This window comes from Selaginella moellendorffii, unplaced genomic scaffold (assembly GCF_000143415.4).
Source record: "Selaginella moellendorffii unplaced genomic scaffold, v1.0 SELMOscaffold_17, whole genome shotgun sequence".
Lineage (NCBI taxonomy): Eukaryota > Viridiplantae > Streptophyta > Lycopodiopsida > Selaginellales > Selaginellaceae > Selaginella > Selaginella moellendorffii.
In genome coordinates, this window is record NW_003314278.1 from 1,518,455 (window position 1) to 1,533,451 (window position 14,997).

At 41.2% G+C, this 14,997-nt stretch overlaps 4 protein-coding genes across 4 annotated transcripts; 1 reads left to right on the forward strand and 3 right to left on the reverse strand.

Moving 5' to 3' along the window:
• Positions 1 to 7,183: 7,183 nt before the first annotated feature.
• On the reverse strand, positions 7,184 to 8,173 carry LOC9640236. The gene is made up of 2 exons (XM_024676474.1): positions 7,875 to 8,173; positions 7,184 to 7,748 (listed from the first exon to the last, which is right to left on the reverse strand). Exons 1-2 carry the CDS (start codon positions 8,139 to 8,141, stop codon positions 7,713 to 7,715), a joined length of 303 nt encoding a protein of 100 aa, XP_024532242.1. The 5' UTR covers positions 8,142 to 8,173; the 3' UTR covers positions 7,184 to 7,712.
• Positions 8,174 to 8,635: 462 nt separating this feature from the next.
• LOC9640237 (non-specific lipid-transfer protein 3) lies at positions 8,636 to 9,298 on the reverse strand. Its single transcript, XM_002971666.2, has 2 exons — positions 8,877 to 9,298; positions 8,636 to 8,800 (listed from the first exon to the last, which is right to left on the reverse strand). The coding sequence occupies exons 1-2, from the start codon at positions 9,199 to 9,201 to the stop codon at positions 8,781 to 8,783; spliced, it is 345 nt and encodes a 114-aa protein (XP_002971712.1). The 5' UTR covers positions 9,202 to 9,298; the 3' UTR covers positions 8,636 to 8,780.
• Positions 9,299 to 10,851: 1,553 nt separating this feature from the next.
• On the forward strand, positions 10,852 to 12,373 carry LOC112346794. Its single transcript, XM_024676448.1, has 3 exons — positions 10,852 to 10,898; positions 10,953 to 11,906; positions 12,024 to 12,373. Exons 2-3 carry the CDS (start codon positions 11,212 to 11,214, stop codon positions 12,202 to 12,204), a joined length of 876 nt encoding a protein of 291 aa, XP_024532216.1. The 5' UTR covers positions 10,852 to 10,898; positions 10,953 to 11,211; the 3' UTR covers positions 12,205 to 12,373.
• Positions 12,364 to 14,870, reverse strand: LOC9640238 (DNA polymerase delta small subunit). Its single transcript, XM_024676447.1, has 14 exons — positions 14,477 to 14,870; positions 14,288 to 14,417; positions 14,126 to 14,232; positions 13,949 to 14,075; positions 13,788 to 13,895; positions 13,621 to 13,733; positions 13,486 to 13,569; positions 13,359 to 13,427; positions 13,240 to 13,311; positions 13,099 to 13,190; positions 12,908 to 13,035; positions 12,760 to 12,861; positions 12,634 to 12,698; positions 12,364 to 12,581 (listed from the first exon to the last, which is right to left on the reverse strand). Exons 1-14 carry the CDS (start codon positions 14,546 to 14,548, stop codon positions 12,516 to 12,518), a joined length of 1,335 nt encoding a protein of 444 aa, XP_024532215.1. The 5' UTR covers positions 14,549 to 14,870; the 3' UTR covers positions 12,364 to 12,515.
• Positions 14,871 to 14,997: the final 127 nt, after the last annotated feature.

A 14,997-nucleotide genomic window follows, 5' to 3' on the forward strand; every position in this document is an offset into this window, starting at 1 on the left:
ATATATATATATATATATATATATACACATGCATATATAATATATATAGACTTTACACCATCCTTCCCTCCAAAAGATGAAAAGCTGATGATAATAAATTAGATGGAACATTTGAAGCTTCCGATAAGTGATTATGGATTGCCAAAAGAACCTAAAGCTCCCATGGAACCACTAATGTAATTGCTAATAACCATGATAGAAATAAAACCTAAAATTATAGCATAAATGTCAGTTGACTACAAAATCTTCATGAACTAGCTGTATATTTAATTGCTAAATGCTCAAATTAACCTCAAAGCCATAACTATAAACCAAAACAAGAGAGTTCAAGAGCCACTATAGTCTATAAAACACTATTGCAACAAATGATATATCCCATTTTTAAGTCTGCACCATTAATCTAGACTCATAATCATTAGTAAAACTTGCCTCTATTGTCTTCCTTTTTCTCAACCTCTAAAACCTATATTAACTCGGACTTATAACTTTTGTCTTTGTCCAATGTTATATATAGAAAGTCAAACTCACTCCATTTGTTCTCCATATCTTGTTATCCCTTTCTTGAAAGAAAAAAAAATTCTGAAATATTATTATTTAGATTTGTTTTGCTTGTCCTTACTCCACCATTTATATTCGGTTTCACTTTATTATTGCATCCATTCAACTTCACTATATTGGGGTTAGATATTCTATTTAAATTCACTATACTTATCTTCACTTCACAATCTATATCATTTTAATATTGTATCTATTTGTTCTCACTTGATCATTAGATACAAACTCCTGTCCTACCCCTTTACCCCCTCTTTTTAAGAAAAAAACCTTGAAGAGTTGGGGCAAGAAAAAATTAAAATTAAAATATTATAGAAGAAAACAAAATTGATATATAAGGAATTTTTAGCAAATGGTAAAGTGAAAATAGGGAAATAAGAAAAGAAAGAAATATGCTCAAAGCTTCAAGAACAAAGGACCTTCTGTTATAAAATACGTTAATCACCACAAGATAAGTAAGAAAATCATATCACTAAACCTTTAATATGGGAAAATCAATAAAAAAATCCACACTCTTAAAGGAATATAGAAGTTCTTTAATAGAAACTATAAAACAAAAGCATTTAATGGCACTCATAATGAAGGATATACACTCAACTTAAAACTTTAGCAAAATTGATATAACCTTTGGAATAAGGGAATATTTAACACTATAATTAATCAAAGACTCCACCAATAAAGCAAAAGTAAGATTTTTAGCTCATATACTTAACATCTAGATTAGTATGAAGAAAACAAAATACATTCAAACCCAATATTATATTAAGAAAAAGAATCATAAGAGTCATAAATGATTAATATATTATGAGAAAAAATACTATTAATGAGGAAAAAAAACATAGGAACATAAGAAGGTGGTTTAAGCCTAAAAATATACAAAAAGGTTAGGAAAGAGTAAAAGACAAAGAAAAATAATCAAATGATAAATTAAAAGATTAATACCTACCATGTGAAATCTCTAATTTGTATCTAAGTTAATTCTTAAAGTAATCAAATTCCTGGTCAATAAAAATCTATTGAAGCTTATAAACATCTTCTTCCCATAAACTCAATCTTCAAATATTTTAGATCTAACATATGTATTTACAACCTTATATATATAAACATTAATAAAACAAATTTGGTTATAGATATTTATTTTAACTGGAATATTTTTAAAATGGATTAAAAGGAAAAGGATAAGGTATTAGCAACTAACAAACTTAAGTTGTGCTTAATATGTTTATATTTAAAAACTTATGTCTATATAAATAAAATAAATAAAGTATTTTAAATAAGATATTTTAAGTGATGATAAACATTACCTTATTATTTTCAATGTAATCAATTTTTCATTTGCCTATCTTATTAATTATATAATTATTAAATTTTATTATTTTATTACATAATGAATTAATTTATTCAGTCTAAATTCAAATAATATGGTATATTATAATGTATTAGCACTACTTTTCCCATTATTCTATATCATGAGTTTTTTGTTTTTTATTTTGCCACTAAAAACAAATTTCTAGGTGTTAAAATTAATGAAAATAATTTTTGTAAAGCTAGCAGAGAAGATAAAATAATATATATATATTGTCTAAAATTGTATTAATAATATAAATAATATAAGGTAGAATATAAGATATATATTTGATTCATAAAGTAATAGAACCATACACCATAACTCATGATATGTTATATATTTTTCCAAAGATTGGAATTTAAAGTATATAAATTTTATTTAAAACAATTTAAAATGATTTTCTAAAATATAAAATACTTTAATATGAATTAATAAATATTATTATTTAAATTTATTTATTCCTAAAATTATCAGATAGTTTTAATAAAAAACATTAATTATTATCTTTAGTATGATTAAAGAAAAAATATATTGTGACTTTATATTAAAAATCTCAATAATAATATGCTTGTCATGCTTGAAACAACCTTGAAATGGCCATAAATTTTAATCAAACCATCTTATAATTTAATATTTTGTAAAGGTTTCAAATAATATTATATTATATAGTTTATAGAATCTCGTCTCAGAAATACCTCATAAGCAATTTTTAATATCTATATGTTTTCACCTTGGCTTACAATGAAAGAAATGTAATATCTTTTCATAAAGAATTGGGTTATTTTGAATATTTAAAGTTTTATGATAATTTATAAATGAAGATATTAACATTTTCACCATTCTTATCACTATAATATTTTAAAATGCATAACATAAGTACATTCCATTTGTTAGAGTTATAATTAAATTTCAGATTATAAACATTAGAGAAATAAAGTAATACAAAAGTAACTAAAAGATATTTTTTCAAGTTATTTAAAATTAATCATTAGTTACTTTTATAAAATAAATATTATATAAACAACTTTGTATTACAAAATAAATGTATTAGTATAAAAACATTAGAAGCAAGGGGATAGGCTAGATAGCTAATCTACAAATAAATATATTTAAATAATTTTATTTAAAAAGTTAAGCCTTTTTTACCAAATATATTCAAAACTTCTTCAGTCAAAATAATCTCCTTTCCAGTAAAAATTTTAAGGTTTAGCTTCTATTTTCTTTAATGTAGTTTTTTAAAATAGTTATAATTGGCATATTTAGGATAAGAGAACATATTGGATATTGGTCATACATAATGTAGAGCTTGATGTAAATTTGATTCATTATTATAGGTTCTCATTAAGTATTGCTGATTGAGCATCAATTTATATTAGACAGCAAAAGAGGAGAGATGACAAAAGTAACTAAGATTGAGATCTTTCCAATGGCAAAGACACTTAAACTTCGTTGAAGAGAAAGATTGGGACATGATTAAATTATAGGGAATATACTATTAGTTATGGTTATTTTGTCTTCTCCTCAACTTCTCATAATTAAGAAAAATTCAAAATTCCTACTTTTATGGCATCAAATAAATTATGTTCACCTTAACAAACTTTTACTTTAAACATGTGTCATAATCAAAATGGTAAAACTTATATATGACCAACTTTGCTAGTTGCAAATAGTCTTTATGGTATGATGTTCTGAAATGTCCTAAGGACACCTTGAAATGCACTCTCTTTAGTGCAAATACTACATAGTCAGTATTCTTAGTCGTTAAGTGCAGTCTTCAATGCCTTTTGGTGCCTTCAAAGACTTTTTCTCAAGCTAAAAATTAAAAAAACGATATATGAGCTAGTCTTTTTAGAAAACAAGATTTTACCTTCTCTTGCATCATTTCTATATGAATCAAATACAGGGATAGGAGACATAACACAGTTGGAAGACTTGAATTGTGGGTGATAGGAGTGAAACACAATGAAAGTGACATGTGTACCATGTTGGAGTTGGACTCAAGCTCCATCTCGGACTCAAGTTCCAGCTCAAACATGGACACATGGGGTGAAACAAAGCACTTGTCTCCCTGGGGCATGGTAGGCCATGAGCATCAAAAGGATAGTGGGGGATAGGAGTGTTGGGCAACCGAAGTTAGACCTCAGGTGGGCAAATGTGTGATAAGCAAAGCAAGCTGGGAGGCACTCAAGGGTGAGGTTGAGTATCAAAATGTGAAAGATACTCTTAGTAATCGCATGAGCACTATATTCATCAACCATTCCCTCACTTGTGTATAATGAAGTGACAAGACAATAGTCATGTACACTCACGTAAAATTGGGGCAGCCCTTCCAAAACATTTTATTGCAAAGCTTTACACAAATATATATTTATGAAAATAGATTATTGCAAAAATGTGGAGAATGAGATAGTCATAAAATAGGACGCTTTTTTATGATTGACTTTGAGATACTTTTTGCTGTAAACTCCGGACTGTAAACACTCTTCAACGTCTTTGAGCACCTTCGATATTCCCTCAGCCTTTCTCTCAAGCTAAAGAACAGCAATATTATGAGCTATTCTTAAGAAAAACAAAAACTCTTACCTCTTCCTTCTTGTCTTGTATTCCATTTCCATAATAATCTGTTGAAACTCCACCTTTAACACGCCCTTGAGTGCCTCCCAGCTTGCTTCGATTATCACACAGTTGCCCTCGCTTTCTGATTCTAAAACACCATTGTGTTTCAGTTCCATCACTCCCTTCTTAAATTCAGGATCATCCACCTCCTTGGCACTATACCAGTTCTTGAAATTTGTCCACAGTGAATTGAAGCGATGCACAGCGTTCATGAACCATTCCCTCACCTGTGTATAACAAAGTGAGAAAAATAAACAAGACGCTAGCTACAGATAATCACAAACGCAAAACCGAGAACAATTTGCTCATCAATGTCTCCAAACTTGAGCTTCCCGTCAACCAACTTACACTCGCCAGTCCTGAGCCCTCGATCGCGGGATTAAGTCATCCAGTTTGGCCAGCGCGGTGAGAAGCGGTCCAGTACTTGATCCTCTTCGTCTTCCCCATCGTAACGAGGAACCACAAAGCCATTTGTTTTTCGCGCGCTTGGAGATTCGTCCAGGTCCAAAACCAGCGACGTGCCGGAAACCATCGAGTTTGAGCGCCAGATTCAGGCGAGTTGGAAGAGCAGGGAAGAAGCCTGAACCTTCCAGAAAAGTTTTTACGCACCACATTCAGTAAACCCGCAATAGCCTCCCTCCCGCTTAAGTAAAGTTATATTCTAAGGATATGCTCAGATATTTTATTTATTTTAATTTATAATTAGCACAGGTAATTCTAATGTCTATATCGTCAGAGGAGGGACGATGGCTCTATGCTTCTGGATGCCGCTAGCACGAGAATCCCCATATGGATCTGCCATCCAGCGATGAGGAGTATGATGCCTACACAGGCATGGCAGATTATCACGAGTTGGTAACAAAGAGAAGAAAGAGCTTTTGTCAACTACTTTGTTCTTTTGAAATTGCCTTTAGTAGCACAATGTTGTTTCTTTCGTTCAATGTTCTAGTGACTGAGACAACTTTCTATTTTGTCTTGCAGATTCAGATCCCAACATTGTTGGAGAGAACCATCCTGCAGCCCTGCATCCCTGGCCGCCATGGCCATCAGTGGCACAGGCTGGGAGCTGAGCGTGCCACAGTCAGGAAGCTCAGTTGCACAGCCATTAGGGCTGTAACCACAGCCATGACTATTGCTGAGAAAGTGTGGTTGAGCTCGGTCCACTTGACTGACCACATAAATATACAGCTATCATAATTTAATGAAAAACTACATATAAATTAGTGTGGACTTTCTTCTTTTGGAACAATGGCACGGTAATTATCAACTGCCAACATTAAGCATGGTGCAAATGTACTTCCCCATGCTATCAAAGTAAGTATATAAAACATACTTTTTTTACCTTTTAAGTTATATTTTATTGACTTTGCAAACATTTACTCGTTAGCAACAGAGCACAATCTTGATGAAGTCAATGTTTTGCTAAGCTCCTTGTTTGAATTGAGTTCCACCACGACAAAAATGAAGCCCAATTTGGCACTAAAGCTTGACTCTGTGTATAAGATTGTATTTACAGTCCACTTATACCCAACTGAAGAATATGGGACTACATGAATGCAATACATTATTCACCTCGCTCTGGTCCCATTGGTAGCCACCTCTGTATAGAAGGAAAGAAAAGGTATATAAACCTACCCATGCAAATAAATTATACCCTGTGCATTGTCTATATGATTTTTTCCAGTGATGAACTCCAAAAGAACGACTGGTATCATGCTTTAAAATGGGCATTGCAAGACTCTATAAACAGCACGACCAAAATCTGAGAGCTTGGGATAATGCTCTCTGAGTAAGATGTGAAATCCAGGAGGATTTTCTTTGTCATGCATATTTTGGTAGCTCCTGCAAAGTTATTTTCATCATTGCATTCCAGCCCAATGGTTCCTTGTCGGTCAACACATCTGCATGCAAGGCTTACTCAGTTTTGTATGTAGAAAACAATACAAACTGTGTAATTGATCTTCCAGGTTCATATACCTGTAGAAACCAAGCCTTTGATCGCCATCACAACAATAACCGATTATCCAAACTCCTGCCAAGAATCTTAGGTTGAATGTCTGTTTCTTTCCAGCTGCTTCACTGCCATGATCTGCAACCAAGGAGAAAAACATGTTAGATAAAACCAAACAAGAAAGAAAAAACTGGTTTTTGCAAGAGAGAAAGAACACCAAACCTGGCCACTATATAGATATGGCCAAAGCCTCTTTCACTGATTATACACTTTTATGTAAGCTGGAGCCACCATTTTGTCTTGATGAGAGGACCTCTTGTTGCTTTTCTTTGCTCGCCACCGAGCAAGGCTGGCCAACATGATGTAAAGGAACCACAGGACGGGCTCTTGAGCTGGACAGTCGAGAGGCGGGCAGTCAAGAAGAAAGTGCCACTTCAGCGAGCTTGTTTGTCTCGGTTTGAGCAGCTCCTGCCTCTCGATCTTGATGCTAGAGATGTCCTGCCTTGGCAATTGCAAGTCCCCTTGTATCTGCGAAACAAGACACAAGACGGTTAGCCATCTTGCAAATCCGTGGTTGCTGTCATCCCAAATCACTCAGGACAACTGACCTCCCGCGGCCTTTTGATTAAAACATGCCTAATATACCAGACAATTGGACACAAGATTACAAAAAACTTGGTGACATATAGTAGATGGCACATGTGCTTGTTCCAACCAGCGCTTAATAACAATGTTTCATTATTGGCACAATTATCATTTTAAATTGTGTGTCTACGTGCTTTGCCGGTTGGGAAGTAGCACTTGTTTTCTAATCTAAGTCGGCCTTTCAATTGACGCTGATATCAAAATCTAAATCTCATGCGACAAGGTGCGAATTTAGAAGACTCTCCAAGCCATTTCTTACCGAGTCTCTACTCGAATAAGAAACTGAAAACACTGGAGAGATCTCCAGCGTTTTTGTTTGCTTGGCACGAATAAAAGAACATACAGCGAATTCTTAGCAACTCGTTTCTTTGATGGTTGTAAAAATGTGGCTCGTGAATTGCAGTACTGCAACACTTGACATACAAGAAACCATAGGCTATAGCCATAGGCTCACCTGTCAGACTCAGAAACGATAGGATCACAACTGGAGTATCATATAATCTTACGGTACACCGTTTCGATGTCTGTATAGCATATAGATGAGCATATTCCATGGCAAGATCGAGAGTAGCAAAAATTGATTTGGTTCTTTCGATCGCTTCAAACCTTCGGGTCCTTCGCCTTGACATAAATGATCTGCACAGTCCGATACCAGAGCTTTAACACTGTAACTTCATCAAAGCGATGAAGGATATCCATTGCGCGTTCTAAAGAAGCACAAGAGGAGAAGAAAGAGGATGCGCTTGAAGCGATTGAACTTACCTCGGGCATTGGCTCGGAATCATCCGAGACGATGAATCCTTGCAGCAATGCTGCTGCTCCTCCGGCGATCAGAGGCGACCCAGGATGATTTCCAGTGATCCTAGCTCCGGGAAATCGGGAAGAAGAAGAGATCAGCGCGAGAGATGCGGCGGGCGCGAGATCGGGAGGCCCAACGTCGTCGTCGTCGTCTCCACACGCGCACGGACGCGGCGCCACGAAACTGTCCAAGGCTTTGAATCGATCGTCGCTGCTATCGATCATCGACATGGTGTTGCCTCCCCGCGATGTGATTAAGCAACGAATCGATAAAACAATTTTGCGGATTTCGCGGGCACCGGGATTTAAATACCTGTTTGTTTTTCCAGCGTGGCTGACGGCGACTGCCGAGTGGGCGGCAGTCAGCTTGCGGTCAGCGAGAACACCGGATAGAATATGCTATCTCCGCTTGTGCCACGCAAGAAGCACGTGCGCGCCCGTGTCGGCACGTGTCCTCGCGCTGGTAGCGAGCGTGCTGCGGCTTTCGCCGTGGCTCTCCTCTTTCCAAATGTGGTGGCGCTGCTACATTTGGCGGTGGTGCCAGAGGTGACGCCTGGTTTCGTGGACCACCACCATTTACTCTTTGTGTTGGTTGGAAGAGAGAATCTTCGATGGCGTCGCATTCCCCAGCTGAATTATGTTGGTACCCTCTTAAGCTTGTTAGAATTTGTCATAATATTATCCATTTCTTAAACATAATAATAAATAATATGAAACAAGCCAGATATCTTTTAATAATAATAGTACTATTATTATATTTATTACTCATATAAAACAAGGAACGTTTCTTATTCTAGCTAACGTAATAAACGCTAAAATGAGATCAAGCGATGGAAGCTCTGGAACGCTTTCCTCCTTTTGAGAGAGTCTTCACCTGGGAACAGTAATTCCTGCACAAATCAAAGCAAAACATCAATACTTTTGAGATTGAGACGACGATTCAAAGATGAACCATCCAAAACGTACCTTGGCAAGTGAAGCCCGAGGGGATGTAGGACGAGTAGCCGCAGGCCTTGGGAATGGCCAGAGCGTTGTTGAGATTGATGCTACTAAGCTGGGATTTGGCGTAGACGAGCGTACTGCAAAGGCAGCTGGGATTGCTGCGGTAGGCCATCATCGCGGAGCAGCAACTCGAGGTAACCGAGCCCGAGCCAGTGGCCGCCGGGAGGCAAGCCTGCAGATTCGTGAACTTGCTAGTGTCGCACGACTGACCCAGCGCCGCTCGAGGCGAGGACGCGAGGAGCGCCAGCGCCACCACCGCCACCACCGCCACCATCTTTGACAGCTCCATTCTCTTAGAGATCTAGAGTCTAGCGCGAGAGAGATCGGGAAGCGAGAATGTAAGAGATACTTTTCTGGAATGGAAAATGTGAAGGAATGATCTTTGGAGCGATCTTGGTGGCGAGAGAGTTTATATACCCTGGAAAGCCATTAAAGTTTTAGTCCCAGACAGCTAGACCAAGCTTACCAAACGCTCTCCAACCTTCATCAATGCCGCGACGCCGACGCGAGAAAAAAAGGAAAGCTGTAGAAAACTAAGTTCCAACCTGTGTTGGAACGATAAATATGTTGGGCGATTGGATCTAGAAACGGACGGTCGCCAAGAATCAAATTTGAATCTTCCATTCCACAGTCGGATCAAGGTTGAGCTAAGGAAGACGTGGTCAACACGGCCGAGAAACAGCCCAACTGAGCGCGACCTTGACTTGCTACTCACTGTTGTGGTGCGGAGCTCCTCCTTTTGCTTTGGCAGCTCCTTGAATTGAATTCGATGCGGCCAAAAACTCTTTGGTTGCATTGTCATTTTCTCACGAGTACAAGTATAGGTGGAAGAAGGGAGAGAGATCCAGGGTCGCCTCCAAGAGTCCGGAAGACAAAGATTATTGCGCGTCGTCAAATATCTCCCAGAGAGAGTCTGCATCGGGGCTACGTGTCGATCGAGTTAATTGGCCCGAGAACACCAAAGTCATTCTTGTCGATTCTTACAAAACGCTACAAAGTCCTGCAAGCTCTAATTACATTGAATCTCTTCATCAATTCAATAGTGTAAGACGACAGCAGGGGCATTTGCAGAGGCACAAGCTTTCGAATCCGGAGGAGCTGGGGATTTGAAATATTTTCCCGGGAGCAACTTGGGTCCCAAAAAACGGCCCGTGGCAAACAATTCTTGAGGCTTGGAAAAAAAAAACTACCAAGAAAAAAAATAAAAACAATGGTCGTGTCACACAACTACGTTGGCAACTGTTGCAACTGGAGAAACGATCAATGCCGCCTACAGGAGCAGCAGCAAAGGATGATATGATAGAATTCTTAAAAAAGATGCCATTGGGAACTGGTGAGTGCTGCTTGTTGCTGGTTTCACCACTTTTTCATTGTTGTTACTTTCGCCACCTTTTGCTTCTTCATCTAGGCAACAAGGGAAAAAAAAGGAGAAATTTTTTGCACTTTTCTATCTTATAAGATCTTAAACTCTGACATCCATTTTGTGTTATATCACTTTTTTTCTAAAAATCTGTAAAAATAGGATTAGGCACTGATAATCTAAGCCGGATCGCTGCCGGAAGCTTACGGTTCAGTTCGACATGGCCAGAGAAGATCGATACACAATCAAAGATTCTCCAAAACACACAGAGATATTCCCTTGCACAGCGGGGACGTGTCAATCGTCCGTGCGACAGTGTTTGGTAAGTAGCCAAAGCGTGTGTGGTCCCCAAAAATACAAAAACAAAACAAATAAAACAATTTCGTATTTCTACCCGGTGGGTAGAATAGTAACTCGTAAAAATAAACCAAAATCCCCGTCCGAGATAATAGTAACTTCTGCTGCCTGCGCCAATAATATTAATAAACAAACATCCAAGACAGTGACCTGTGGGCCGGTTAGGGCAAAAAAAAAAAAAGCTACCCCTCCAATAATTCAAGCCTGGGCCTTTGCGGACGCCAGACCTCCTCTCCAATCCGCTGGACGGTGTCTCCTCCATTCATTTGGTATGTTTGCTTTACCTATCTATTTTATTGGTTTCCTTCTTTCCTCTTGTCTAGGCTTTTGCTTTTGGGAGTGGGATTGATCCATCCTTCCCTCGCCTCTCGCGGGAGGGGAGCGAGCGAGCGCGCGCGCGAGAGAGAGAGAGAGAGAGGTAGTGCGCTCTCTTCCTTCTTCTTTGATCTTCCCCTTTCTTCTTCCCTTTCTCGCCTCGCCCCTCGAAACCCCCAAATAGCCACCATGATCCCTCGTTCTGTGTAGAGAGAGCTCAAATCTTCTTCCTCCTCCTCCTCGGTTCTCCGATCGATCACGGCGGTCATGACTGCTGGTAAGCGCCCAAGGCTGATGATGAGGAGGACCGTGAGCGTTGCCTCGCTCGGAGCAGGAGCAGCAGCAGCAGCAGCAGCAGCAGGAGGATGCGGTGGAGAAGTGGCAGCGGCCGTGGCTGCCGGATCTGATCACCCTCTATCGGCCGATCACCAGTTCCAGCGCCCCCAGCATCCGCATGTTGTTGTTCCACACCAGGTGATCGGCTTCGCAGCGCCCACCGAGGATCCATCTCCGTCGGCGGCCACCACCCTGCCTCCCTCGCCCGCCGGTACGAAATCCAGGCCTTTCTCGGGTCTCAGCATCCTTGCGGATCCCAGCAACAAGGAGCTCGGGCCCTGTTCTCCTCACGGGAAGGTCGGCCTGGGGATCGTAGCGGCATTGGACAAGGACGAGTTAAGTGGTTCTTCTTCGCCAACTTCGGTGATCCGATCCTCCTTGGCCCAGGCCGGCGTCGTCGCTCCTGCGAAGAACTTCCACTACCATCAGTCCGCTCGCTACAACATGCACGACACTCACCAGCGCAAGCACAAGGATGCCGCCGACTCCGCCACCTTCCACCTTTGCCTCGAGGCCAATTCCACCAAGTGCGCGCTCCGGCCGTCGTTCACCACGCTCGGCTTCCTGGACTCGTGCTACCAGTGCAAGCGGGACATCTCTCACGGCCGAGACATCTTCATGTACAAGTACGTGCACCGCTGCTGGCTCGCTGTGCTCGCTTGCTCGTTGCTTTGTTTCGTTGCCTTTCGATTTTTAGCCAGATCTCGCGCTCACACGAGTTTGCTGTGTGTGTGTGCCTGCAGAGGTGACAGAGCATTCTGCAGTGCTGAATGTCGACACCAACAAATTTTGAACGATGAGCGTTTGGAGCGAAGAGAGAAGTGTACCTCAGCGGCGCTCAAGCAGATGGGGAGTGTTCCTCAGCAGGTTCGTCACAACCAGCGGGCCAAAGTTACACCGGCAACCACTGCTGCTGCTGCTTAGGATGGGGTCACAGCTTCTCTCCCGATCAACGTCGCTCTAATTTTGTGTATTATATTGTCAAGAAGAAAAATTTTTGCAAAGCGGGGTATCATGGAGGCAAGGATCAAAGCTGTAGCCTCCATAAGAGTCAAGTCTTTAAGCACGTAATAACGAAAAAGAAAAAAAAAAACAAGGTGCTGTTATATATGCTACTTCTACGTACCTGAAGGCTCGGAATGAGAAAAAAGCTGTGCAAGCCTGCACGAGATGCGAGTGCAATGATGCTCTACACTGATTCCTGGAGAGTGGTGGTGAGTACTTGTTACACCACCTCAAGCATCTAACAGTGCGGAGGTGGAAAGCGTAAGCAGATGGTAATCCAATGTCCGCAAATTCACCTGGCACTCATCGATGTTAGAACCAAACAAACAAACGGTCTGAACAAGTTACCAGCACGGCGGTTCCCGAATCACAAAAGCGCGGAATCGAAATGGCCCTCACCGATTTCCCTTCAACTTTTTGGAAGAAGAAACAGTCAGTCGGTGGCAAGAAACTGGGCCAAGCAGATATACATACCAGTAAGTAAGCGAGACATACAGCTCCTCTGATTTCCACAGAAGTAAACATGTGGACATTTGTCCAGAACGAACGGATCCTTATCGGTGTATGGGTAACAGCCTGCTCGCAGCACAGAGTGAACGATGTAATTTGCGTGACAGCATACCCAGTGTATCAGGAGCTGTAGGCGCAATATGTCTCCAGCGCAGTGATCTTTCCATAAGCTCGAGGACATCTTTGGCTTGCGAGTACTTGTCAAGATCATCGACATTTTGTCCAGATGTGCCGAGAAACCTGAATGCTAAAACACGGAACTTGTTGATCCCCGAACAGTAATATCAAACAGAGAACACTTACTCTATACCGTCCAGTTCAAATCGATGAGGATTTGTCGCAGGTAAAAAGGTACAGTAAGCAGAAGCTCCAGGAAAAAGACACTTATGCAAGGACTGGAACAGTGTTTCAATTGTGGTGGTCATATCAACAAGCATTTCATACCTGCTGGGGCAAAGTAAAGTTTGCAGGGTCATTTGCTCCGGGCATAATATCAACTGGCATTGCTGCTGCTATCTGTTACAAGCCCAATGTCAGTAGCAAATGCGAGTGCACGGACTTACTTGAGTTAGCACAAGGTCGAGCTCCTTCACTGGTTCAGTCAACCTCGCTTGGTCCTTGGCGGAAATAGCCTGCAAATGCTAATCAAAGTGAACAAGAGCATATAAAATGTTTTTTTGGAAGACAAACCTGCCCAGCGAGTAAGTTATATTGCATATCAAGAGAATTTCCCGCAACTATCAGACGAACGACCTGAGCGCTCAACATTTGCTCCTAAACAATAAAGATCACATAAATTTTGATATATTCCTGTTGTCCGTTTACCTGTTCGTCACCCAAATGACCAGTAAGGTGATCAACCAAGAGCTGTAGTTGCAAAGGGTCACAATGATCACTACCAATCCTCAAGCCAGAGATGAAAGCGACATACTTGTCCTCTGAGAAAAGACGCGATCAGACGCAAAACTTCAAGTATAGGCAGGCTCGCTTGCCTGTGATGGAAGGCAAAGGTGGCTGAGGTGGTAAACCGGGCTCGATAATTTCTTGTACAAAGAAGTCGCCGTCCTTTCCTGCCGCTCCACAAGCAGCAATGACAATGCCTGCGAGCAAAAAATGTGATTTTTTCCGAACACTTGGTCCTAAAGATACATACCGGTAACATAATTCGAGGGCACAACCACGCTGCCCACGAGCTTCACGCGACCACTCTCATCTTCTAGCACCAAATAATCATCTGGATGCATGAAATTAGAAGCTGTTGCGAGTGGAAGCTTTGAGCGCTGCAGGAGAAAAGTGTCACACAACGAAGAAAAGAAAAGTGTATGGTTACCTCTTTTGCGTATTCATCCAGAATAGATGGCTTGAGCTTCATCTGCTTGTAGATCGTTCCAATCACAACGCAACGCTTTCCATCTTCCAGTCCCAAGATCGGACAAACTACGAAGCAAAAAAAACAGCGATGCCAACCCGAGAAGAAAAAAGAATCTCTCACCTGGAACACCAGGAAAGCCGGATTGAACGAGCGAGCTGAGAACTCCACGAAGCTTGTGCAGCCGGCAGTAATAGAGGTGGCTGTACTGCTGGCCCTTGTACCGCTGGACGCGCCGCTCGAAATCTTCATCCTGGGCGGCGCAGCAGCTAGGAATGCCGAAAGCGATCTTGCGAAACCGATTTCACGCACCTTCCGAGTGTATCGCGCCTCCTTCCTCTCCAGCGGCGGGGCGTCGTCCACCTCCATCGCCACTGCCGCCATAGCCACCAAGAACCCTAAAAACCAAACTAGCCGTTTGGAAAACCCCCGTCGATAATACAGGCCGAGCAAAGCACTGCGAGATCCATGGAATTGTTTAGTCCCCCCGAGAAGGACAAGGCCCCAACAGCACTGTGAATCGCGTGAATCTTCTCCTGGCCCCGCCGAATTGATGAGAATTCATGGAGATCGAGGGCCCCCACAGCCCAAGAATCGCGAGCTCTCATTGTCAAAGCACCATACGGACTTGGATTGGGGGACCCCATCGCTTCGCTCGCGACATAAAATCGCGTCTCATCGCCCTCGCCCACTTGCTTTTGTTCGTTTCTTCCTCTCTCTACTTTTTTGGCTTTCGCCATAGCCAAGAGAGCATAAACAAATGCCAGTGGCCCACGTCACCGCGTACGAATCACCTGGCCGGTGTGTGTACGGCGGGGGGTGGCCATGGCTGG